This window comes from Moschus berezovskii, chromosome 11 (genome assembly GCF_049115385.1).
Source record: "Moschus berezovskii isolate FMDL1 chromosome 11, NW_MosBer_1.0, whole genome shotgun sequence".
NCBI classification, from domain to species: Eukaryota; Metazoa; Chordata; class Mammalia; order Artiodactyla; family Moschidae; genus Moschus; species Moschus berezovskii.
In genome coordinates this window covers 94,719,200-94,746,765 of record NC_142470.1, presented here as the reverse complement: position 1 = coordinate 94,746,765, position 27,566 = coordinate 94,719,200, and the positions used below count along the sequence as shown (strand labels likewise).

Below are 27,566 nucleotides of genomic sequence, written 5' to 3'. Positions count from 1 at the left end.
AATGTGAAGTCAAGTGGGCCTTAGAAAGCATCACTACAAACAAAGCTAGGGGAGGTGATGGAATTCCAGTTGAGCTATTTCAAATCCTGAAAGATGATGCTGTGAAAGTGCTGCACTCAATATGCCAGCAAATGTGGAAAACTCAGCAGTGGCCACAGGACTGGAAAAGGTCAGTCTTCATTCCAATCCCAAAGAAAGGCAATGCCAAAGAATGCTCAAACTACTGCACAACTTCACTCATCTCAGACGCTAGTAAAGTCATGCTCAAAATTCTCCAAGCCAGGCTTCAGCAATATGTGAACCGTGAACTTCCAGATTGTCAAGCAGGTATTAGAAAAGGCAGAGGCACCAGGGATCAAATTGCCAACATCCGCTGGATCATGGAGAAAGCAAGAGAGTTCCAGAAAAACATCTATTTCTGCTTCAATGACTATGCAAAAGGCTTTGACTGTGTGGATCACAATAAACTGTGGAACAAGGAATATTACTCAGCTATAAAAAGGAACAAATTTGAGTCAGTTCTAGTGAGGTGAACAAACCTAGAGCCTGTTATATAAAGGAAAGTAAGTCAGAAAATATCATATATTAATGCATATATATGGAATATAGAAAAATGGCACTGATGTACCTATTTGCAGGACAGAAATAGAGACAGAGAATAGACTTATGGACACAGTGGGGGAAGGAGAGTGGGACGAATTGAGAGTGGCACTGAAGTATATACTTTACTGCATGTAAAGTAGATAGCTAATGGAAAGTTGCTATATAACACAGGGAGCTCAACCCCATGCTCTGGGACAACCTAGTTGGGGGGGATGGGGTGGGGGCTAGGAGGGAGGTTCAAAAGGTAGGGAACATATATATATATACTTATAGATTCATGTTGCTATATGGTAAAAACCAACACAGCATTGTAAAGCAATTATCCTCCAATTAAAAAAAATAATGAGTGCATTTAAAGTGGTCAATTATGAAAATATGTGTAAAAATTAGTAGCTTTTTTGTATTTTAACATATAATAATGTATGTGAAAATATGAGAGAAAATAATCCTGTTTATAAATGCAGCAACGTTATAAAGTTTTAAGCAGAAGCCCTTTAAAGACAGCTGTAAAATTTTACCAGTAGACATCAGCTGCTGCTGCTGCTAAGTCACTTCAGTTGTGTCCGACTCTGTGCTACCCCATCGACAGCATGGCTGTCCACCAGGCTCCCCCGTCCCTGGGATTCTCCAGGCAAGAACACTGGAGTGGGTTGCCATTTCCTTCTCCAATGCGTGAAAGTGAAAAGTGAAAGTGAAGTCACTCAGTTGTGTCGACTCTTAACGACCCCAGGGACTGCAGCCTAACAGGCTCCTCTGCCCATGGGATTTTCCAGGCAAGAGTACTGGAGTGGGGTGCCATTGCCTTCTCCGAATAGATAGCAGGGAAAACCTTAAATCAGTGAAGAGCTATAATTTATTTTTGGTTAAAAGCTTCAATATGGTAAAGAGGCTTCTAAGTTAATCAATAAACTCAATGTAATTTCCTCAAAAGTGGAGCAGGATATAAGGACTTAGCAAAATGTTCTTTCTGGTGAAATTCAGAATGGCTTGGAAAATCCTATAGTGATTACCACCACATGGTAAAGTGCGATAAGGCTTTAGTCATTGAAGGGAGGGGCATTAGTCCAGAAGGAACAGGCCAATCAGAGATACAGCTTGGAGAGTCCAGAAATAGATCCCAAATACATGAAAATTTAACAGGAGAAACAGCCATCTTATAAATCTGTGGGGAAAGATAGACTCCTAGCCCTGTGGGAAATGAACCTAGGGTGGCTTGCTGCTTTATCCTTTCAATAAGATAGATCCCTCATTTGCCAAAAATTTAAACATGAAAGGGAAATCCATATAGGTATTTAAAAACATAGATTAATATTTTTGATGCTCTTGTGTTGGGAAAGACCTTGTCAAGCATGGCAGGAAAGTCTGAAATCATGATGACAAATATCGACAGTTATGATTACATTAAAATTCAAATTTTGCATTTTTAAAAACCACCTCACCCGCCATAAACAAAACTAACGACAAAGTATGGGGAAAACATTTGCAACATCTGTGACAGTCAAAAGATCCATATCTTTACTGTAAAAGAAATAAATCAATATGAAAAGATAAACATCACAGTAGGAAAATGAACTGAGGACACAGTTTACAAGGGAAGACATTTGAGGCCATTAAATATAATTAAATATCCAATCTTACTAGTAATCTAAAAATGGAACAAAACAAAAGTAGAAGGTTTACTTTTAACCCGTCCAACTGCCAATGATTTTTTTAAAAACCCCAACAGTATTCAGTGTGGGGAAAGGAGATGAGAACTGGGAACTCCAGCACGATTGGCAGAAGTGCGAACTGGCTCAGTGTCTTGGGAAGATGGACATGATAATTATATAAAAACCTCTAAAATAAATATGTAAAAACTGCGCACCCTTTGACTCAGTCATTTTCATTACTAGGCATTTATGTTAACTCCTTAAAGAAAAATGTATAAAATTACTCATTTCAGGGTTGTTTATAATATTTTGAAATTAACAAAAGTGTCTTCCAGTGTTGGTTAGATAAATTATGATATGTGCATTCACTGGCATACTATGCAGTTGTTTAAAGGTTGCTGTGTATCTATGTTCTGTTACATGAAGAAATCTCCAAGACACATTGATGAACTAGAGAAGCAACTTATAAAGCTGATTATGTAGTAATACTTATAACAGCCAAGATATGGAAGCAACCTAAGTATCCACTGGTGGAAGAATGGATAAAGAAAAAGTGGTGCTTATATATACATATATGGTAGAATATTATTCAGCCATGAAAAGAAGGAAGTCTAACCATTTGAAACAGTGTGGATGGAACTTGGGGAGATTATGCTAAGTGAAATAAGTCATACAGAGAAAGACAAATACTGTATGATCTCATTTATATATGGAATTGAAAAAAAAAAAAAAACCAAAAAGTTCAAACTCATAGATGCAGGGAACAGATTGGTAGCTGCCAGGTGTGGGGCAGAGAGAAATGGGTAAAAGATCAAAGTAAAAGCTTCCATATATAAAATAAGTAATCCTGGGGGTGTAATATACAGCATGGTGACTGTGGTTATTAATACTGTGTTATATATTTGAAAGTTGCTAAAAGAGTAAGTAGATCTTAAAAGTTCTCATCACAAGAAAAAAATTGTAACCATGTAAGGTGCCAGATGTCAACTAGATTCATGGTGATCATTTTGCAATACATATAGTTTCTTTCTAACTGAAGTATAGTAGCCACTCCATTCTTGCCTAGGAAATCCCATGGACAGAGGAGCCTGGTGGGCTACAGTCCATGGGGTCACAAAAGACCTGGACACAGCTTAGTGACTAAAAAATGACATAGTTGATTTACAATGCTGTGTTAGTTTCAGGTGTATAGCAAAGTGATTCAGTTATGCATTGAATACATACAAATATTGAATCACCGTGTTGTACACCTGAAACTGATGTAATGTTGCATGTCAATTATATCTCGGTTTTTTAGAAGGCTGCTTATGTGGTACAGCCCCATTTATATAGTGTTTTATATATTATATATATATTATGTGGTCTGTATATTTACATATGTGCATATGTATATGTTTGCTTAGAGAGATGACTGAAAGGATTTTTAGTGGTTGTCTCTCAGGATGAGATTTTGCATAAAACCCATATTTTCCTTATGTTTTTTTCATATTGCTTAATTTTTCTACATGGCTATGTATTTTTTTGTAATCCACATAATTTTTAATGCCACTTTAACTTAAAAAAAGATGACTGGCAGAGCTGAGAATTATTCTAGCAGCTGCTAAGATTCCTGAATGTTCATTCTAAGTAACAGCCCACCTTTGAGGGATATGGTCCTTCTTAGGAGATAGGGATGTTCTCGAGTCAAATTCAGGGGTCCCAAGAGAGAAATAGTCAAGAAACTTCAGAGTTGAGGAAGGGAGGGCTACTGTTCGAATTAGCTGGGAAGCTTTTTAAAGTTCTATAGCCCAGATTGTACCAATGTCCAATGAAATGGGCAACCCTGAGGTAAGCCCGCATATCCATATTTTCAAAGCTCCTTTGTGATTCCAGTGTGTTGACAGCTACTGGACCAGACCCAAAGCTGGAGCTCTGTCTGGTCCACAAGATTTGGGCGACTTTCTCACCCCTGATCAAAGGGCTTGTTGGAGTGGAGGAAAGGAACTGTTGGGGGGCCTAGACAGGGAACAAGTAGAGAATCTGCCTGCAATGCGGGAGACCTGGGTTCAGTCCCTGGGTGGGCAAGATCCCCTGCAGAAAGAAATAGCAACCCCCTCCAGTATTCTTGCCTGGAGAATCCCATGGACTGAGGAACCTGGTGGGCTGCAGACCATGGGGGTCACAAAGAGTCAGACACGACTGAGCAACTAACAATTTAACTTTCTTCCAGAGGTGTGGCAAGGCCTGGGTTGTATTTTATTATGGAGACTTTGGGTTAAATTGAGTCCTTTAGATGGAAGGGGGTGAAGTGTGTGGGCCGGCCAGCTGGCATGTTATTGACCATTTTCCCTACCTTAAGTGGTTCTATTTTTGTTCTTTTCAGGGTTACAGAACAGGCTACACCTACCGCTATCCCTTCATTCAAGAGAAAGCCAAACACAAAAGTGAGGTGGAGATTCCAGCCACAGTCACTGCCTTCGTGTTTGAGGAGGATGGTGCCCCAGTCCCTGCCCTGCGGCAGCACGCCCAGAAGCAGCAGAAGGAGAAGACCCGCTGGCTCAACACGCCCAACACCTACCTGCGGGTCAACGTGGCTGACGAGGTCCAGAGGAGCATGGGCAGCCCTCGGCCCAAGACCACAGTAAGGACGGCAGAGGGGGCTCCGCTGGGGGATCGGGGTCAGAGGAAAGTGCCTGGCCACCTGTGCGGGCTAAACCACTTTAAAAGAGGAACAGAGCAAACCTCCCCCAGGCCTGAGCTAGTCCTGTCTACCCTTAGGGCTTCCTACTGGGCGTCTGGGAGCAGCTGCTCATGCACGCAGAGCAGGTCACCTGTTTCTTGTACCTCTGTGCTGAGTTTCTGGGTCCAGGGGGTGGCTGAACCAGGTCACTGTCAGCCACTTGAAAGCTTTTTGCTCCCACATCCAGAAGGGGCTTCCTGGAAGTTTGGGGGACGGGTATCCAACATTTGAACTGACCATCTGATGCAAAACCAGGAGGGAGGTGGGCACTTGCTTCTATTACATTGTCCTCTCCCATTATACCCTCTTCTGTGGACTTGCTTTAGGCATTAGATGTGTTGAAGAGACCTGCCCAGAGGTTGAATTTTTACAAATTTTATGCTCTTTCCCTCTCTCTCCCTCACACAAACACCTCTGACCCTTAATTTGATTTTCACTACTTACTTTGTAAGTAGCTGGCAGCCAAATAGAATAGCTCTTCATTAAAAAAATGAAATCATCCACAAGTCCTCTTAAAACACGAGTGGCCGCCTGTCTGTCGAAACTGGTCACTGAGGCTCTGTCCCTCCTCTTAAGTGTTATTGATGGATGTTGATCAGGGGCCTTAGTTTGGTTGCTGGGTCATCTGCTGCCCATCCGTGCTCTGGGAGACAGACATCCAAGTGCCCTAAGAGAAGGGAATGTGTTTGTCTAGGCTTGCTGACCTTCCATGCAGGCTGGTCAGCCCAGCTCTCCTGGGGTGGACCACTGGGGTGGACGGTGAGCTGTGTGCCTTTGTCTTACCCACCGGGCCTTGTGTGTGTTCAGTGGATGAAGGCTGACGAGGTGGAGAAATCCAGCAGTGGCATGCCCATACGGATCGAAAACCCAAACCAATTTGTGCCTCTTTATACTGACCCCCAAGAAGTGCTGGACATGCGCAACAAGGTAAGGTGTAGCTAACTGCCTCCTATCTCTTCTCCCACAAGGGTGTAAGGAGGGGGCATCCGCAGGATGTGCCCGACTTACCCCAGATGCCTCTTATGGGAAAGAAAAAAAGAAAGCATTAGTCGCTCAAGTCATGTTCGATTCTTTGTGACCCCATGGACTGTAGCCCACCAGGTTCCTCTATTATGGACTTCTCCAGGTAAGAATCCTGGAGTGGATTGCCATTCCCTTCTCCAAGCGATCTTCCTGACCCAGGGGTTGAACCCAGGTCTCCTGCATTGCAGGCAGATTGTTTACCATCTGAGCCACCAGAGAAGCCCACATGGGAAAGAAGGTATCATTTATTGGCCATATTCCAGGCACAGTGCTAAGTGCTGTGCTTTTTTCATCATGTGTAAACATCTAAGAGACGGGTGCTAGCTTCAGACAGTAGATGTGTCTAAGAGGCCCCCAAATTGAATTTTTACAAATTTTGTGCTGTTTCCCTTTGGCTCATTTTCAAAATTGCAAAATCCTTTATATTTATTTCTCTACCTTGGCTTCACAGTTCGTTCACTTATTTTCTTCATGTTACTTTAAATACCTAAGTTGTAACAGCACCACCTCCAATAGGTCAGGCATCCTCTCAGGGCAGTGTTTCAACGTGTGCGCCTCTGAAATGCAGATTTCTGGGTTACCCCCAGCCCTCCTCCCATGGGTTTGAGATTTAACATGAATGAGGTGTCCCCCTCCCCAAGAAATCTGTAGTTTAAACCAATTCCTCAGAGACCTTATAGGAATATTGAAAATTGAGACTCCTCCTCAAGGATCTACCGTGCCTCAGTTGACTCTTCATCTCTTTCAATGACCTTCTTAGAGTTCATGAGAATCTGGTGCTTTACATCAACCACTCATTCCCTGGAGCAGCCGTGGAGACTGTCTCAGAGTGGACGTGATGCGTTACTGTGTTATGTTCACACCACACTGGGTGGCCTATTAAGCACGCCCTGCCTCTGGACTGCTAGCTCACTCTCCCCTCCCTTTCCACACAGATTCGAGAACAAAACCGACAGGATGTGAAGTCGGCAGGGCCCCAGTCCCAGCTGCTGGCGAGCGTCATCGCGGAGAAGAGCCGAAGCCCGGTACAGCAGATGCTGCCCCCGCCTGCAGGGGAAACGAGTTTGCCCTCTGGGTCTGCGGTGCCTGGGGCTGGGCGGCAGGACCCCTGAGCCTGTACATGCCCACCTTTCCCTGTGCTCTTGGGCGCTGGTGCTCTTGCTGCAAAACGGATGCTGTGAGGACTGAGGACAGCGTCTTATCGCCCGCTGTGGGCGCCGGAGGGCCGGGCGAGGGGGCGGGGAGCAGCCCAGTCCGCCCACCCGCCGGCGTGATGGCTTCCCTGGTTCCCCTGTGAACTCCCCTCTGCCCTCTGCCAGGTGGGCCCGCCGGAGCGTGGCTGGCCGCTCCCAGCAGCTCTACAGCTGCCTGCTCCAAATGGTTCTGTCCTCTGTGCTTGAATATGGCGTCATCAGGACGTAGTTCTGATAGGTGCCCACTTGCTCTCAGAGGGCAGACGTGTATATAAGGACGGGTGCTTGACGGCAGGGGGAGGGTCAGTGAGTTGCCTGCAAAACCCACATGGAGTTAGAAAGTACAAAGTTGTTTCCATGCATGAGACAGAACAGCATTTGTGTAGTGCTTAGCGAAAGGGGTAAAGGTCAGAGTTCTGGCTTGTGTTGGAAATCATTGCTGCTCATTGCAAAGTCACAGTGGCTTCTTCCTTAGCAGTAAGGGCTGGGGCCGGGGCCGGGTGTGTGGAGGATTCAGGGACCATTCCTCTCTGCAGAGCAAACTGATGTCATGATTGCAGATGGGGCTGCAACTCACAAGATGGGTGCCTGTTGGCAAGGGAAGTGTGAAGGTCATGCCATCCTCTCCACCCCACCCCAGCTCAGCCAAGAGGAGGGACATCAGATGTGCTACAGGGTCAAGGATAGACATACCCGCCCCATGATACTGGGGGGAGGTGAGGGTTCAATACAATGAGCAAATTATTAAAAACTCTGCCGTTTATACCGAGTGCTCTCCCTGGAGTCCTTCTTCTTGGGATCTTGGTGTTGGACTCCCTTGTGAACCCCATAATTCCCTAAGATAGGCCCAGTGCTGCCCTTCTTTAGGTAGGAGCCCAGGGTCCATCATCAGAATACCTGATGGGCCAGAAACAGATGACCCGGAGTGCATGGTGTGGGCCAGCTGCTCTGGCTCACCTCCCTTGGGCTTCACTTTCTTTGGCTCCATAGCTCCAGAGCACTGTATCCCCAAAGGCCAAGAGGAGGATGCTGAGTTAGGATAAAGGGATAAAGGGCTGTGGGGTCTGAATATTAGTCCCTGTCCTGGGCAAGAGGGGTCAAAGGATTCCCGGAGCTCACACAAGGCCCAGCGGTGAGCTCTCCAGAGCCAGGGGCTCCCCAGAGGAGGTGAAACACGGTGATTTTGCCAGTGTCCCTGCGGGGACCTGCAGAGCAGGCAGGTTGAAGATCCAAGATTCAGGACCTTGACTTCCTTGAATTTATGACTGTGTTCACAACAGAACTAACAGTTTGGATTGCGAATGCTGGAGTCACTGTGTGTTTTGCATATGACTTACTGCTGTGTGCTGTGTGGCTTGTCCTGCTGCTGGGGGAGGAGGGGTGGTGGGTGGGGAGTGGCTGGCTTGAAGCTGGTTGAGCCAACGCTTTGCTTGCTGGGTTTTGGCTTGCTGACTGTGGGCCGCTGACTGTATTTGCATAGTGACGGCTTGCAAGTGTCCACAGGAGAGATTGCAATAAAGGTGCATCTTCCTTCTCCTTGGGAGCATCCTTTGATTTTATTTCCGGGGCAGAGGGAGGTACCCCTGCATTCATCCAGGCAGTTGCAGAGAATCCAGGTCTTGGGGTGAGATAGCCGCAGGAAGGAGTGAGCAACCCCACCCCAAGGCCCTGAGCTATTGTCAAGGAGCTGCTTGCTACGCTGTCCCTAGCAAGACCATGGGCAGCCACATGAGTCTGAAAGGAAGCTGGGGCCTGGGCCCCGAGTGCGGCGTTCAGAGGGCAACACGCTCTGTGGTTAACTTTCAGTCCACAGACAGCCAGCTGATGTCCCAGGGCCAGGAGGATGCCAAAGACGAATCCGAGGAGACGGCGCCCAACCCCTTCAGCCAACTCACGGACCAGGAGCTGGAGGAGTACAAGAAGGAGGTGGAGAGGAAGAAGCTAGAACTGGAGGGTAAATAACCCCGGGGACCAGTGCTTCAGAACCTGCCAGGGGGAGGGGAGAGCTTGGGGCGCCGGGGAGGCAGCAGAGCAACTGAGGCGGTCACTACCCCCTGCCGCCCGCCCCCCCCCCCCCGCCAGCAGCCCGACCCCACTCCTTCCTGCCCACCAGAGCCCCCAGGGCTCCGTCCAGGCTTCTCTGCTTTGTTTTCATTCTTCATTTGCTTCTCTGTGTCTCTTCTCTCTCATGTCTTCAGTTTGACCTTCCTGCCTCATCACCAAACAGTATTCTTATGAGCATAATACTGTTATCCCCAGTAATGCCCCTCATGGCTCATACCTGGCAGTGGTTACTTGGTGCTGGCATGACCCCACTGATGCTGTCACCTGGGAAGAAGGAGTTAATCCGTGTGGTGCTTCCTTAGAGTAGGGCCTATAAATATGGCCTAGGTCAGTAAGCACCAGACAAATGTTAGTTATAATAATGTGAACGTGAAGTCACTCAGTTGTGTCCGACTCTTCGCGACCCAATGGACTGTAGCCCGCCAGGCCCCTCTGTCCATGGAGATCCTCCAGGCAAGAATACTGGAGTGGGTTGCCATTTCCTTCTCCAGGGGATCTTCCTGACCCAGGGATTGAACCTGGGTCTCCCGCATCGCAGGCAGACTCTTTATCCTCTGTGCCACCAGGGAAGTTTGGTTAGTTATAATAATATGATCATTATTATGGTGATCATTGTTGTTGATGCATCTATCTGGTTTGGCATAAACCTGGAAACCAGCACTGTCAGCAGCCAAGGCCTTCATGTCAGAATCTCAGTCAAGCCCATCTCTCCACGCTGACTCTTGAGAGCTTGTTCATGCCTTTGTCTCTTCCTGGCAGAGTTTCCCTTCTTGGCTACCTTATTCAATATTATCTACACTTCAGGCTCCATGGCAAACTTCTCTCCATCCAGGAAGCCCTCTCTGTTCCCCTCATGAGCTGTCCCTCCTCTGTGCTCCAGATGCACTTGGGGTCTGAGACACAGGACTTAGCTCTTGATTTTGTCCACCAGACAGATGATGCTGAAAGCTCAGCTTCTCTCTTCACCTGTGCAGAATCAAATCTCAGAGACAGAATTTTGGGTGTCGATAGGAATAGCTTTACTGTTTTGCCAGGCCACGGGGGCAATGGTGGGCAAATGCCATCACAACTGTGTATTCCAACTTGGGGAATATAGTGAGAAATTTTGTATTAATTGTCCAAAGAGGGAGTGATCAGCTCATGGGCATTCTTTAGATGGGTTGGTGGTGTGGTAAGTTGGAGTCAGCATCATTAGCCTTCAGTTCCAACTGATCTGGGGTCTGTGTGCTTGAGGGCAGCGTATCATTGTTAATCATTGCCGTCTTCCACTTGGAGGGCATTTCGGTATCTGCCAAATAGCTCAAAGACACAGTTGTGTGTGTCCTCTGGTGGCCTCGCCCCACGGCTGCTGTTGCTGTTTGTTTCTCCCTCATCTCACCTCCTGTCCCTTTGATAATTAACAACAGCTTGAATCTCCCCATTGGAACTCAGGGAAGGTCATGGAGGTTGAACGAAGGCAGCTTCCTATGATCAAAGAAATGGGGGACAGAGAGGCCTTGTGCTCAGGAGTCCCACAGGCCCCTGCATGGTATCAAAGGCTTTTATTCCCTCAGGGAAGGACCTTCTTCCACGTCCCTCTTCCCCACCAAAGTCAGCCATCTTCCTGGGCACAAAGGCACTAGAAGAACCCTTGCCAGCTTGCTTGGAGTTCTCACGTGCCAGTCGAAGAAGTAGATAGAAAAATACAGTGCTTTTTGTCTCTAGAGATTGTTTGGACTGAACATGTAAATTAACATAAATAATATATGCTGCTGCTGCTGCTGCTAAGTCACTTCAGTCGTGTCCGACTCTGTGTGACCCCATAAACGGCAGCCCACCAGGCTCCCCCGTCCCTGGGATTCTCCAGGCAAGAACACTGGAGTGGATTTGCATTTCCTTCTCCAATGTGTGAAAGTGAAAAGTGAAAGTGAAGTCTCTCAGTCGTGTCCGACCCTTAGCAACCCCACGGAATGCAGCCCACCAGGCTCCTCCATCCATGGGATTTTCTAGGCAAGAGTACTGGAGTGGCTTGCTATTGCCTTCTCCGAAATAGTATATGAGCTGCATATAAATGGTGGGCGGGAATTCCCTTGCAGTCTTGCATCCACATCAGGGGTAATATAATCTATCCGAGGATGTGATTTGATGGAGGAAACAGAACTGGACTCTGACTCCTCCCATTTGCCTCGCCCAGAGTGTAGCAGACATTTGAAAAAGTGTGTGTAGGGGTGAGGGGGATGGGGAAGCAGCTAATTCCAGTTTGGAGAAATAAGGACCAGGTAGAAGAAAGCATGGCCTTAAAGCACTCTGTCTGCCCATCTCTCCTCTGCCTGACCTCTGTCCTGAGTTGGTTTTCTGTGTTTTCAGGAGAGAAGGAGCCTGCCCCAGAGGAACCGGGCTCCCCTGTGAAGTCTGCACCTGCTTCTCCAGCTCAGAGCCCAGCCAAGTCCGAGCCAAAGAGCCCTGTGGGCTCTCCCTCCAAACCTGTGGATGGTGAGTTGAGCTGAAGCACTTGCTGGCAGGGAGGAGGCACCTCCACAGACCAAGAAAGGGGTCTGCATGGAGTTGTGCATTGCAGCGCCCCCGCGTTTTGACATACGCCACCCTCGTACCAGAAACTCCTTCCCCTCTGCTGTTTCTAGGGAATAGAGGTTGCCAGTTTTAAGCTTGTTCCATTCATAAGCCGTGACAATACACCTTACGGGTATAGCCTGGTCTAAGCAACGCTGAGTACGTTAATGATTGGCCCTTAGCCTCTTCGTCTCCAATTCAGGCCAGACTGGCTGGTGGGCCCTTCTAGATGCAGCAGCCCAGTGCTTAGACTCTACTATGCACAGGGATCACCTAGGCATCTGGTTGAAGTGAAGATTAAAATGTTAAAATTAAGATGCAGCAAGTCTGGGGTGGAACCTGAGGCCCTGCATGTCCAGCAAGCTCCCAGGTAAGGCTGATGATGTCCCTGTCAACCTTGACTGCGCATTGGAATCACCTGGGGAGCTTTACAGTTCCTGACACCTGCCAGGGTCCTACCCCAGTGATTCCGAGTTCAGCGGTCTAGGAGTGGGGGCAGAGGAGTGCAGCCTAAAGTGTTAAGATCTCTCTCCAGGTGAGTCTAATACATAGCCCAGGTTGAAAACCATGTCATTAGATACTACTTTATAGAACAGAGCTCTAGGCCCAACTCAACTGGTAACTAATAAGAACTCAACTGCTGATTTTACAAGATCAGTCTCCATGCCTCAGTTTACTTGTCTGTCAAATGGGGCTACTAATATTGCTATTTTCCCTTTTTAAGTTTCTTTTATATATAAGGGAAGGCATAGTTGAAAACATACTTGGAAAGAATAAAAGTATGATTTAAATATAAGATCCAATTGTGGTTATGGTTAATAATATAGCTTTGGTAGATAATAATATTATCCTAACCCTAACCCTAAAAACCCAAAGGAGAAAAGGAAACATATACCCATTTGAATGCAGAGTTCCAAAGAACAGAAAGGAGAGATAAGAAAGCCTTCCTCAGTGATCAATGCAAAGAAATAGAAGAAAACAATAGAATGGGAAAGACTAGAGATCTCTTCAAGAAAATGAGAGATACCAAGGGAACATTTCATGGAAAGATGGGCTCAATAAAGGACAGAAATCGTAGGGACCTAACAGAAGCAGAAGATATTAAGAAGAGGTGGAAACAATACACAGAAGAACTGTACAAAAAAGGTCTTCACGACCAAGATAATCACGATGGCGTGATCACTGACCTAGAGCCAGACATCTTGGAATGTGAAGTCAAGTGGGCCTTAGGAAGCATCACTACGAACAAAGCTAGTAGAGGTGATGGAATTCCAGTTGAGCTATTTCAAATCCTGAAAGATGATGCTTTGAAAGTGCTACACTCAATATGCCAGGAAATTTGGAGAACGCAGCAGTGGCCACAGGACTGGAAAAGGTCAGTCTGCATTCCAATCCCAAAGAAAGACCGTGACAAAGAATGCTCAAACTATCGCCCAATTGCACTCATCTCACACACTAGTAAAGTCATGCTCAAAATTCTCCAAGCCAGGCTTCAGCAATACGTGAACTGTGAACTTCCAGATGTTCAAGCTGGTTTTAGAAAAGGCAGAGGATCCAGAGATCAAATTGCCAACATCCTCTGAATCATCGAAAAAGCAAGAGAGTTCCAGAAAAATACCTACTTCTGCTTTATTGACTATGCCAAAGCCTTTGACTGTGTGGATCACGATAAACTGTGGAAAATGCTGAAAGAGATGGGACTACCAGACCACCTGACCTGCCTCTTGAGAAACCTGTATGCAGGTCAGGAAGCAACAGTTAGAACTGGACATGGAACAATAGACTGGTTCCAAATCGGGAAAGGAGTACGTCAAGGCTGTATATTGTCACCCTGCTTATTTAACTTATATGCAGAGTACATCATGAGAAACGCTGGGCTGGAGGAAGCACAGGCAGGAATCAAGATTGCCGGGAGAAATATCAATAACCTCAGATATGCAGATGACACCACCCTTGTGGCAGACAGTGAATAAGAAGTAAAGAGCCTCTTGATGAAAGTGAAAGAGGAGAGTGAAAAGTTGGCTTAAAGCTCAACATTCAGAAAACTAAGATCGTGGCATCTGGTCCCATCACTTCGTGGGAAATAGATAGGGAAACTGGCTGACTTTATTTTTCTGGGCTCCAAAATCACTGCAGATGGTGACTGCAGCCATGAAATTAAAAGATGCTTACTCTTTGGAAGGAAAGTTATGACCAACCTAGACAGCATATTGAAAAGCAGAGACATTACTTTGTCAACAAAGGTCCGTCTAGTCAAGGCTATGGTTTTTCCCGTGGTCATGTATAGATGTAAGAGTTGGGCTATAAAGAAAGCTGAGCACAGAAGAATTGATGCTTTTGAACCGTGGTGTTGGAGAAGACTCTTGAGAGTCCCTTGGACTACAAGGAGATCCATCCTGAAGGAAATCAGTCCTGAATATTCATTGGAAGGACTGATGCTGAAGCTGAAACTCCAATACTTTGGCCACCTGATGGGAAGAGCTGACTCATTTGAAAAGACCCTGATGCTGGGAAAGATTGAAGGCGGGGGGATAAGGGGATGACAGAGGATGAGATGGTTGGATGACATCACTGATTCAATGGACATAGGTTTGGGTGAACTCTGGGAGTTGGTGATGGACAGGGAGGCCTGGCATGCTGCGGTTCATGGGGTCACAAAGAGTCAGACACAGCTGAGCAACTGAACTGAACTGAATAATATCGTCCACACCTCCCTGATCATGAAAGTGTCTTTAATGAGCTTCTGGAATCACTGTGGGGAGTGAATGCTCCTCCCCTGGGTCCCCTGGGGCCCTCACCAGAGAGGGCTAGACCCCATGCAGACGGTACCAGCTGGGTGGCCTGATGGAACCTTCCCCTTCCTGGGTAGAATGACCAGATATGTGGATGCTGCTTGCATACTGCAATCCTGAGCTCCTTCTGTAAGTGAGATGCTGCCTTGACCACAGGCCTAGTGCTGCCAGAGGAAACCCATCTGCTTGAGGCCAGAGCTGAGTGTATGTCCCGTGACTGTTCACTCTGTCTCATCATGGTGTTGTCGGCCTGTCTGCACAATGGTTTCCTTTCTCTTCCCATTTGTGCCTTCATCAAAGGAGTTTCCTCTGATTCTGGATACCTGTCTCTGTCAGAAGTATAGAGGTGCTGTTTACTAACTTACTCCAACACTCGCAATGTGGGGAGGGAGGAGTATTTCAGAGGAAATAGGTTTCTCCTCAATTTTTAATTTGCAGTTCACAACCTTGCCTTTGGGAGGTTTCCTGACTGTCAATGCCATGACCAATTCCACATGTGCTGTGCATGGACTAGGCTTCCTCTAAGATAGATGCACTCATGCACAAACACTCTCAAATTCACACAGGGCACACCACCCACAAGCAACAAGCCCCCACAGTGAATGAACTGTGGGACCAGCTGCTGGGCGCTCCCCTCTGGCAGTTCTGTGGCCTCGGGAGCACATCTGCAGCCCATTCCTAATGCATGGGCCCATCTAAGGAGCCCATGATGTCTTCTAGGGCTGGAGGCCAGAGCCTGAATGACTTTGGGGCACAACTGACTGATCTGGATGCAAAAAGGATCCAGCCCGAATGCTGTTTGCAGCATCCCTGCAGCCAACTGCAGGAAGGTGATGCCACTGAGAGGAGGCTTCCATTTCAGCTCTTGGGAGCTCCTTCGAGCAGTCTTTGCTGTCCACTGGGACAGAGGATAGGAGGAGGAGGATGTAAGGGGTGGGACCACTGCTTTCCCACTGGCTGAATTCCTGCTTTTCTCTGACCCAAATGTGTTCATCGAGAGGCACACCCCAGCTGAGTTGTTAGAAAAGCGACTTCCTGAAATAGACAGAGTTGGGGAATGTGGACCTCTTTGGAGCCGGCCTCATGTGATGAGGCCCAGTTGGAGCTGTCTAGGGTGACTGCTGTGAGGTGGAGCTGGGTGGCTTGGCCATGCTGCCTGATGGCTTGCCCAGCTCCTCAGGGTGGCAGGGCTAACACTCCAAGCAGCATCTGCACTTTCACGTGTAGCTCACCTATTGGGTCAGGAATGGCTTTTTCTCCATCTGTCACCATAATCTCAAATCCTCTTGTGCTAAATCGCCCCACCGTCACTCTTCCTCTGTCTCCTTGACTCTTACCACCCAGCCTCTCTGAAAGAGGCTTTCAAGTCCTCCTCCCTCACCTCTGCCATCTCTGTCATCACCTTCTCTTTGACCAGCTCCTGACTGTCCCTGCCCCTGCCCCTGCCAACTCCATCCCCCCAGGAGCACTGGCTATCCCCGAAAAGAAATAGCCCTGCATTTGACATTAGAACATCAGCCCTGTCACTGACTAATTTAGCCGTCTCAAATAAGTTGCTTAAAAACACTAAAGAATGGGGGAACTAACATGAATCCTTGCCTTTCCTAATTCACAGCATCGTTATCAGGATAAAAGGAGCTCCTCAATATAAAAGGATCCTGTACTGTGTTTTCATAAATGAGTGCTCACTGTGTACTGTGTTCCCAGGGTTGTGAGAGATACTATACTGCTTGCTGTTTTAAGTCACTAAGTTTTGGGGTGGTTTGTTATGTAGCAGTAGATAATTATTAAATCATAGCACTTAATGAGAACCAGTTTCGGGATGGTTTTTCTGCTCCACTGGTGTCAGCTGGAGCTGCAGTCATCCGGGTGCCTGACAGAACTAGAATTTCCAAGATAATGCACTCACATGTCAGGTGCCTTGGCAGGAGTGGCTGGAAGGCTGGGCTCAGCGGGGCCGGTGGAATGGCTGGGCCTCTTTGTCTGTCCCTGTCTCTCTCCGTGTGATGTACTCTTCATGTGGCCTCTCCGTCTATGTTCCCATCGAGGCTGTTGGACTTCATTCATGGTGCCTCAGGGCTCCCCAAACAGAAGCTAGCAGAAGCTGCTAGGCCTTCTTAATTCTTTAGCCTAAGGCTGGTTAGTGGCACTTCCTTTGATGGCATTTCCTCGAGTGGCACTTCCTCTGCATTCTATTGCTTCCTCCAAGTCACAGGGCCATCCTACACTCAGTATGGGAGGGGGCCACACTCACGTGTAAAATTAATATATTGGTAGTAGGTTTAGAAATGGGCAAGGTCATTGTCAAATGTCAAGGGAGACTTGAACCAGACCGCGGGGAGATACACGCTTGGACTGGCAGACAAGAGTAGAGTGAGCTTTCCAGGGCGTGGGCATTTCTGGGAGGGGACACTGGAGGACTGAGAGACAAGTGTTTGGATGCTGAGGGAAAGTGAGAAATCCACTCTGAGAGGTAAGTACCCAAACAAACTTGGCATCTCCCTCCCAAAGCACCTCGCTTCCTTCTCCAGCCTCTGCAAGCCTTTCAGCTCTTTCCAACCCCTGAGGGTGTAGATATTGTCCCTGACTGCCAAGCCCAGTCTTTCTCTGAAAGAGAAAGGGTACTCTCTCTACTCCTTTTCCTCTTCCTCCTGCTCCCTGACCACCATCCTTGGATAGACACCCCCACTTTCCAGCCTCTTCTTCATTCCACCCACTCCCACATCTGTCTCCTATTCCCAGAGCTCCAAGTGCCCCATCTAGGAGAGAAAGCCAGTGATTCTCCTTAGGGGATGTGAGAAGGTGAGTTTCCATCTGCTTCTAGTTGCTGGGTCTCTTCCCAGCCTGGCCTTCAAATAGCTGAAGACCCATCAAGTTCTGATCTTACCTGTTTTGGGCTTTTAGCAGAGGAGGGATCTGGACCCTCAGAGCTGGTCCTTGACGCTTTTCTTACTGGGGCCCAATAAGTATTTCTAGAGCCCGGTGCTGCTTCCCCTTCTCTTGGCCTGCCACACCCTTCAGTGTTTTTGGTTTCCTCCAGTTGAGGGAGTGAGTGATGACCTTAATTTGGAACCTGACTTCTCCAAGGCCTATTGCCTCCCGGCTCCACTTTGTGTTTCTGCTGCTCCCCGAGCAATTCGTCATGAGAAAGCTCTGTATACTGCCAGCATGAGAGATGCTGGCAGTATACTCAGCATGGTCTTATTTTCTGGATGGGGAAGAAGAACCTGGGTGTGTGCTTCTAAAGCAAGACACAGCAGAGGCTGCGACTGTGGATGAGGCTGCTGGGGTGGGCATGGGTGAACGGTGCTGTTGGAGTGAGGATTCCTGTTACCACCAGGGCAGGAAGAGGCACGTGGACAGAAACGGGGAGCCCTCTAATCCACAGTTGTGTTCATGGAGCTAGAAAGCAGGGAACAAAGTCATCTGAGAGGGGGAGACTTGAGAAACACGACCTCATGGGTCACCTCCGTGAGGGGCCATGAAAGGAACAGAAGTCCAGGAGACTGAGAGTGGGGACAGAGGAGGAGGGGCAGGAGGTGAAGGCCAGCACGCAGGCTCAGGCTGTGACAAGTAAGAACGATGATAATGTGTGGTGTTGGCGTGGTTGGAATAAAACCACTCATGTGTTCATTTGTTTGCAGATGCATTCAACCACTGATGGATCCCACAGTCACTTTTTGAGTACCTCCTATGAGCTAGTTACACAGATAATTAAACACAGTCTTGTCTAATTTATTTCAGTTTTGAGGGAGGGGATAGACATTAAGAAGAAATGATTGTTGTATAGTTTCTGTGATGGAAATTTGTATAGTAGGGGCCAAAAGGAGTGACACATTGCACCTGGAAGCAGGGATGGGATCAGGAAAGAGTTTAAGAGGAGGGTGAGACTCAAGCTAATTCATTGTGTGGGTGAAGTTTGGGGACATGGAAAAGATAGAGAAGGGCAGTCCAGGCAGAGGCGAACGGGCTGTGAGAGAGGGGTCCAGGGACAGAGGGCTGATGAAGCCAAAAGCAGGTGAGGAGAGGAGAGGAGAGTGGTCAGGGGAAGGTTGTGTCTGGACTGCTTTCCTGTGTTCAAGAGAATGGCCAGTGATGACCATGGCAATACCTGGTGGGAGAGCAGACCATGAGGGCCATAGGAGTCAGGGCTTTAGAAGGCTTGGTAGGTGGATGATGGCAGGATGCGGGCCAGACAGTAGGAAGATGGGAGCCAGGGCAAGGCCCTCAGTACTAAGAGAGGACAGTCCTCAGGAGTCGTTGGAGAAGACTTTGGTTTGCCCAGAGAGTTAAACTAGCCCATTCTGACTGTTCCCAAATTTACCCACTCTTCCGTGTAACCAGATATTTCTTCAGTCTTGACTCTGTCAAGAACCCTATCCCTTTCCCAAGAAGTCTGTTTCGTCCCACTCTGTAAATGACCAGCCCCATCTTCCCTGGCTACCCCTCCCACTTACACACACGCTCACTCACACGCACAGTCACACATACACCCGTACACAGGAACGTGTGCACATGTGTGTTCAACACATGCACACTCACACTTGTGTGCAACCACACATGCACGAACACATGCACACCCTGTGCATACTCACACACACACACGTGCGCACACACACTTAGGTACACATGCTCATGCATATGTGCATACTCACACACATGCACACACATGCACTTTCACACATATACATGCGCACACACACGTGCACTCACACACATGTGCACACATGCACACACATGCGCACTCTCATGCACACACACTTGCACACTCACAGAAGTGCAGACTCACACATGTGCATACGAACACCCAGTCACAGTCACAAATGTGCACTCATGCACACACACACAGGTGTGCACTCGCACACATGCCTGTGCACACACACAGATACACGTGTTCAGTCATTTGTGCATACTCACACGTGTATACTCATATGCAATATATGCACATTTCACACATGCACACTCACGCACACACAAGCACTCATGTGCACTCACATACAGACACGTGCACACATGCATAATGCACACACACTTGCACACTCACAGAAGTGCACACTCACACACATGCACATTAACATCCAGTCACAGTCATATGTGCACTTGTGCACACAGACACACGTGTGCACTCACACACAGATACACTCACACGTCTCGGTTTCACACAGTATAAAGAGCACTAAGCTGGGACAGCAGGAGGCTGAAGTCTGTCCCCTTTTACTACTTTACTCAATTTTCCCATCGGTAAAACAGGGAGGAGCGAGATGATCTTCACATTCCCTTCTACTTTTCCAAGTCTATAGTTACAGAATTTCCCTTCCTCCCTCTCCGTCCATGCATTTCAGAACTTGAGTGGGAAGCAGGGTGGGGTGAGTGTGGGAAGGAGAAGGGGCGGTTGGAGGGTTCTGTTTATGGCCTTGAATGGGTGGCAGTCTGTAGGGTCTGGCCACTCAGGGAATCCCATCCTCGCTCTGCCTGCCCTGCTTTGCCTACTGGGAAGATATTCTCCATTTTTTAAAGTTCCTCACTGGTGTGGGAAATGAAATGGGTGTGAAAACATGTCACTTTCGTATTTTCACTGGTGAAACTGAACCAGTGACAGTTCTTAGACACCTCCCTGAGCTGCCCAGCCTCTCTGTTGCCCGTGTCTGTCTCCTCATTCTGTCCATACCAAGGAAAGCCCCCACCTGGGCCCTTGCTGGGTTGCTGCCACATTTGGATATCCTGACCCATTTACATTTGTAGACAAGAGTCCAGAGTCCCTAGCCCGCCAAGGGCCTGTTCTCTACTGTCTGGGAGAGAGCCCTCCCCTGACAACGTCAGCCTGCCACTCCCATGGCTCTGGATTTCCCGTACAGAACTGCCTGGAAATGGTTCTGTTAGCCCCAGACAGAAGCTCTTGTCTGAATGAAATCTAATGGGTCATGTGTTTGGATCTTTTTCTAGAAGAGGCTAAGCTGACGGAAACAAGCAAAGCCACTGCAGAGCCAGATGTGACACAGCCAGAAGGAGTGGTCGTCAACGGGCGAGAGGATGAGCAGACGGTGGAGGACGCCCTCAGCAAAGGCCTCAGCCAGATGACCACCAGTGCTGACACGGACGTCGATACCTCCAAGGACAAAACCGAGTCTGTCACCAGCGGCCCCATGTCCCCAGAGGGCTCGCCTTCCAAGTCTCCCTCAAAGAAGAAGAAGAAATTCCGCACCCCATCCTTCCTGAAGAAGAGCAAAAAGAAGGAGAAAGTGGAGTCCTGATTCGCAGTCCCCTGGGGCTCCCATTTGTGTTTCCCCTACCCCTGCCCCGCCTTCTCCCATCTCTGACCCTGGAAGCGTGGGCCGAGGAGGGATCGAGCAGGCCCTGGATCACACTCCGACGGGAAACTTAGAGATTGTCCCCCCCAGCCCCTCATTGTCCCTCTGCCCCACAGGAATCAGGTGACTTTCCCAAGGTCACTCAGCTAGTTCAAGGCAGAGCTTGCACTGGAATTCACGTCTCCTGGCTTGCGGTCCTGTGCTCCTTCCAGACACAACACTGCCTAGTTGTGGGCCACCCTCACAAGGATGCTGCCCCTGATCTGAGCCCAGGGCAAGGGGCCAAAGCCGGCCGCCAGCTCTCACCAACCAGGCCCCATTCAGACAGGCTGAGGCTTCCCTGCGCAAGGTCCATGTCCTTGTGGGAACCCAGTCTCTTGCTGATGGAGCTATCACTATATTTAGAAATCTCTCTTCTCTTTCCTGTAGGGTAATGGCCCTGCTGCTCACAGTACCCAGACAAATGGACCTGTCCCCTCCTCAAGAAGTTAATCCCTGTTCCTAAGGGCTGATGGCTTAGCTTGTGCTTCCCCAACCACTAACCCTGAGCTTTCTTCATGGAACCTCTGGAATGATGGCCGGAACAGTTGTAAGAGTGGGCAGGCATGAGGGCAGCCAGGTCAACCACAAAGCAGGGGATGGTTTGATCAATATAAGAAGCCAGGGACTTAACACATTTGAATTGTGCATCTCAGGCGCTTGAAAACTAAAACCAAATTTAGCTTAGGAAAAAACTCGTCTCATGCTCAGGGCTGAAATTTGGGGAAATTTTGAACCTCTGTTAGCTTTGGGGTGTACAAGGACGATCAGGACAGTGTGGATATGTGACGCCTTTCCAGCATTCCTGACACTTGAGCAACACTGCTTGTCTGGTTTGCCTTTGGTCCAGCAATAGGGGTCCCCTGAGTTTCCCTCAAACCTAGAAACCCTGGCTCATAGCTTGGAACTGGCATCTTACTCTTGGCCCCTTGACCTTGGCTCCTCTGGGTTATGGGTCCAGCAGAGGAGAATGAGGTGAGCCCTTCAGGATTAATCCTCTTGGATCAGCTTTCAGAGAAAGGCTTGGGTGTCCCTGGCCTTGTTACTATCTGTCCATCCATCCTAGGACCTGTAAGAGCCACAGCTATTTTTTAAATGCCATCACTATCTTTTCATACCTTTCTGTGGGACATTGCTCTATGAGCATTGTTGGCTCCTAAAAAATAGACAATCCATTCTCTTTTAAGCACAGTGTCTTCAAAGAATATTTTCCCTTTCTGTCCTGAATATTGTCAAAGTATTTTTGAAAGTTCTTAATCATAGTTTTCCGCTTTTGAGCATTTACTACACACACACACACACACACACACACACACTCACACACATACACACACACTATGCAGGCTTCACATACACTATATCCTTTAACTCTTGAGACAGTACTGTGATGTGGGTCAGATTATTCCCATTTTATGGGTGTGAAAACTGAGCCCCCCAAAAGATAATTGACTTGTTCCAGTGACTTGGCTAGAAAGATCCAGAGCCTGGATTGAATCCAGGTCTGTGGAGTCAGAGCCTTTGCACATAGCAGCTCTGATGATCAGAAACCTTTAATTCCCAAGAGTGGTTGTTTTAGTCCAGGACTGTTTCATTTCTTCAACTGGTTCTCCTCTGCATAAGTGAAGGTGGGAGGCCACCCACCTTTCCCCCATCCATGCACAGTCGGTTCCTGGTGACTGTGGGCTGTGGCTGGGCCAGTGTGGACTTCTGACAAAGGAGAGGCCAGAGCCTTCTGGTTGGGGCCAGGAGTACCATCCATAGTTGGTAAGGATGGGGGCGAAGAAATGAAACTGACACATTACTAAAAAAAGCCTGATACTGGGTGTCCCTAGAGCAGATTCCTAACTGCTGCCCAGACTCCTCTCCTTGTTTTGCTTCTGAGTCAAGTCTTGTGATGGACGACCCAGGTCAGAAAAGTCTGTGATGTGGGAAATGCCTTTCAAAGCCAATCCTTTGATGCCTTCTCTTAAAGAAAACTATTTCACATCCATCCATTCATCCTGATATTTGTTAAGGATCCACTCAGTGGCAGGCACTCTGCTGACATTAAAAGAAAACAGTGGTTGTGACTAGAGTAGTTAGTGGCAGGTGGTGGTGAGAGCAAGGTAGGAATTCACAGCCCCTGGTGCAGTTTTCTGTGTTTGAGTGACTGTAGCTCAGAGATAATCTTGCCTGACTCTCTGCTTTCAACAAATTCTCTCTATTCTCTTTACAACAGGGAGGCCTCATTTAGATGAACGTGCCTTGCCGGAGTTTATGCCACGGGGCCACCTCATATCCATCCATCTGTTCTTTCTTCATGTGTTCAAAAACCATGCATGAGCCTGGGTCATGGGCCAGGCCTGAGGACTATCCCTGCCCAGAGGAGGTCTCCAAGTCTGGGAGGCGTGTTACGGAATAGGCAGGGATGTCGAGGTAGCATCAGGAGGCATCAGTTCACTACCTTCCAGGCCAGAGAAGCCTTCCTGCAAGGAGTGATGGTGGAGTTAGGTTTTCAGAACAAAGAGAAATTTTCCAGGAGGACGAGAGGATCAGTGGGACATTGGTGATAGTTGAAGGGTGTGTGTGCAAAGGCCTGGAAGTTTGGAGCAGCAGGTGCGTCCATGGAGTGACTCAGCGTTGCTGGGACGGACAATGTGAGGTGGGTGGTGGGCTTCACTTCGCAGGTGGGCAGGGTGGATTGTAAAGAAACTGGTAGAAGGTGTGGGGGAGCTAGACTTCCTCATGTGCGGCCTCTGGAGCTGCTGAGCGCTGTGGTCAGGGTAGATCAAGAGCAGGCTGCATTTTAGAAAAATTCCTTTGGTGGCTGAGTGGAGAACAGTGGAGGAGAGGGGACAGTGCTGGAGGAATGGGAGGCTCCGTGAGGAGGCCTTTCTGGAACATCAGCCCCGAAACAGGGTGTTGAGCTGTCTTACACTGCCTTCACCTTTATAGCAAACAGTGAGCTTGCAGTGCAGAATTCATTCCCATGAAATGCTCTGGAGAAGGTGTCTGATGAGAGCTTTCCAGTGAGGAGAAGGGATAGTCAAAGAGCTAGTGCTCACTGCAGTTTCGGGTTCTGTTTTGTCTCAGGCTAGAGAGAGCCGTCGAGTCCCCCAGTCCTTTTTTCCTCCCCTTGCATGTGTAGGAAATGCCTGGTAGGGCTCAGAGGCCGTGCTCTGAGTGCTACAGAAGCAGGCGTGGGGTCCAAGCAAGACCACAGGCTCTTAGGGTGAGAAGAAGGGACATGTTCTTTGTCTCTGAATAAAAGTTTGGCTGAATACTTTGACCAGTTATCTGTCTGGAGAAAATGTACATATGGGAAGCTCAGAATTGTTAGGCCATAGGATAGTTTCCAGTAAAATGTAGATATACCATGGAAAAGGATGAGAAAGTGTAGACAAACAAGCTGTGGTCTGGATGCTGAACTGGGGAGTGGAGCGGATTCTGAGCCTATCTATTGGGAAGATGGGCAGGTGTGGGAGTGAGGGGGCAGAGGGAGAGATGCTTATAGAGATGCAAGCTTGGCGCCAGTGGCTCTCTGTGCACGGACTGGTACCCAGCAGTGATGTGTGAGAGCATGCACAAACTTTCCTGAAACTGCAAAAAGTGCTGCCTAGAGACGAGCCCAGATCTGTGCTCCATAAGAGCCTCCAGACCTGACCCAAGTCACTGGCCGACTTTGGCCAGGTTATACAGATAAAAGTAACCTCCCTCAACACTCCTGTAAAGAAGATGGAGTTCTTCTGTAGACAGATGGATTCTTTTTAAAGAACTTGGTGGGAGGGAGCTGGATAAGAAGCCTGGTCCAGTAAGAATCCCACTGGGGAGCGTCACCCTTATACCACTGATTGTCCATGGAGCCCAGCCTCTGCCCCCTGCTCAGTAGTGTGTCAGTCACTCCTGAATGGGGTGAGACAGTCATGCATGTTGCTCGGGGCTGTCATTACAGAGGGCTCCTACCACCAACATGGAGAGAAGTGCCATGAGGCCACTGTTCCGGTTGCTGTGGGTTGGAGAGAACCATTCACCCAACAGCACAGTTCACTTCTGAAAGCCTAGAAGGTGGAAGGGAAGGGTGGACTTTTCCACGGAGGTAGGCAGAGGGTCGGATAGACACATAGCCTACCCTCAGCCTCTGTGCCATCTTTTGCATGAGTATAAATTTTATGCTGTGGCTCCAGGCAGGCGTATGCAGTTTTTGTCTATTGAACAAATGAAAAGAGTTACTGCCTCGAGGTGGCTGTACTTTGCAGTTGTCTCTCTGAACGCAGAGGAAGCAGGTCCTTTCACGTCTTCTCTACCACAGGAGCCCAAGCCTAAGATGATGACATTCAGAGTCCGAGGAGGAACGAAAGAGGGGACGAACCTGTGCTCTCCCCGCCTCAGAAAGGACAGGGATCCTCACAGTTCAAAACCTGAAGGGACGTTACGTCACCACAGCCCCACATCCGTTCTGAGAGGGCCGCTTTAGAGTCAGAGGCCTGAAGTGACTAGTGAAATGTGCTCGTTGGTTGTTTATCTGTGGGCAGGCCCACTGGCGCCACAATATGAAGAAATGTGCACCGCACGCAGAGCGATGAGCTCCAGACGTCCCGTCTAAGCGTGGACGTGACCTCCTTTTTATCAGAACTGACTGCACAGGGAGAGGCCTGTCACCCCGGTGCCTCTTCAGCCTCCCGGTGAGAAGCCACCTTACACAGGACTCGGCATGAGGGTTTCAGGCGGGGTGTCCCTCTCGACCTGAGAACGCACCTTGCATTATTTTCATATAGACAGGCTTCTCCTTTAAGAATGATGAGGAAGAATCTTCGGTTAGGGTTTTCTTAGAAGTGTAGAAGTTGTGGTTCGTGTTGGTTTGTATTTAGGTGGTATGAAGTTTTGCCAAATTGATATTTGGTGACCCTTGCCTTCAAGATTGCCCCCAAAGTTGAGTCATCACCATGAGACATTGGGGCCTGAAGACAGAGGAGGAGTGGTCGCCATTACTGATAAGAGGAGGGACTTGGGCTTAGCTGGCATGGGGAAGTACCAGTGGCTGCCCCCAGATAGTCAGCTCCCGACATTTCTCACCCACTGTTCCCAAGCAGCAGTGATGGGTAAACCCCCTCTCTCTTAGCAGTGTGAAGAAAATGTTTTGAGGCCTTCAGGGGGTTGGTAGGAGAACAGCAAGAAAAGCCCTAATCTCTTTTCCCCAGAATCTTGTATAATTCTGAGACATGCAAAGGCCAGATCTTCTCTTCTCCAAAAGGAGGACGATAAGTGGACCAAGGACAGGGGCTGCATTAAGTCCCTCAAAGCCTTCATAAAATGGGAGTATATTTTGGGGACCCCAACCCCTACATTTCAATGCTACCCCATGCCTGCCTATCAGCCCTGCTTTGTGGGTGATTGATCTCCACAGGCTGCTCCACCTTTAAACTTCTGTCAACTACACTACACCGCTGAGTCCCAGCCCTCTCCCAGTGGGGGGAGAAGGGGTGCAGAACTAGCCCTGAGCCTGGCTGGCCTGGTGGGGCGTGGGGGCCCTGGTGGAGTGCAGTGTTCTCTAAAGCTGTGGATGGTTTCGGTGATACGTCTGTGTCTGACAATCGTCTTCCCCTTGTACATACCTGGTCTGTGTTTAGCTTTTCCTGGTATTGTGAGGTTTCAAATAGGGGTTCCATGTAAATACTCTTTCTGCAACTGAAATGCCAGCCCCCAGATTGTGCATCCTCCCCACAAAGGGTTTTGCCTTTACGCTAACACTTTTTGAGCCACTGGTGTGCAGATTGACTAGTTTCTTGGGCTTTTATTTTGCAATTTTATATATATACACACACATATATAATATAATATATATATATATATTTATGGGTTGGTTTTGTACAGTTTTCTGTTTGAATCTCTGAGCACCAAAGCTGCCCTTGGATTTTCAAGAGAACTTTCCAAAGCCACTTGCTGAGCCCCTGCTGCTTTGGTGTTTGTGGTGCCGGGCGATATCTCTGCCCATGGATTTCTGTACGTATGTGCCGTTTTCTCACCTGCAGATATTACCCTAGTAAATCTACCATGCTTGGCTTCCCAGCGTGTGACCCCTCTCTGTCGGCTCCGTGGGGCTCAGAAGTCAGAGGGGTGCTCCCTACATGGGAACTTTTATCCCAGAGACCTCCTGCGTGGAAAGTTGGATGTACGAATCATTGAGTTCTGACTGGGGAGGGAGGTGGTAAAATGCTACAGTCTTCTGAGAAGGGGAAGGCCATGTGGATTTGTGAATGGCTTTGTGGAGGACAGTTCATTCAGATGGATTGGATGGGAGGGAGTTGCAGAAACAAACCTGTGGGTGGGCCCCACAGGGAAGCAGGGAACAAATCCACAGGCTGGAACAGAAAGAGGTTCCTGAATCAGAGGACAGTGGGGGTGGGGGGAAGCTAAGATGTTACCTTGAAGGGTGAAAGGGGAACAGAGATACCAGGGGAGGAGGAAGAGGAGGGAAGAACTGTTTTGCTCCTTCCAGCTCATCTTTACTCAAATAGGGGGCCCGGTGTGTGTTGAAGGTCCACACACATCAGTCAGGCTCTGTTTAAACAACTTAGAGCACCTCATTTAATCCCCATAAACTAAGAGCACGATCCTATTAATATTACGCATTACACAGATGAGGAAAG

At 48.3% G+C, this 27,566-nt stretch overlaps 1 protein-coding gene across 1 annotated transcript in view; it reads left to right on the top strand.

Annotated features, from left to right (window-relative positions):
* The window catches only part of ADD2 (adducin 2), a 127,076-nt gene extending 100,158 nt beyond the window's left edge, over positions 1-26,918 (top strand). Inside the window, exons 11-16 of the mRNA XM_055399664.2 lie at positions 4,615-4,872; positions 5,779-5,898; positions 6,930-7,019; positions 8,994-9,141; positions 11,598-11,723; positions 20,537-26,918. Coding sequence (XP_055255639.2) covers positions 4,615-4,872; positions 5,779-5,898; positions 6,930-7,019; positions 8,994-9,141; positions 11,598-11,723; positions 20,537-20,844 — 1,050 coding nt within the window. The 3' untranslated portion in view covers positions 20,845-26,918. The remainder of the gene's footprint in view (positions 1-4,614; positions 4,873-5,778; positions 5,899-6,929; positions 7,020-8,993; positions 9,142-11,597; positions 11,724-20,536) is intronic.
* Positions 26,919-27,566: the final 648 nt, after the last annotated feature.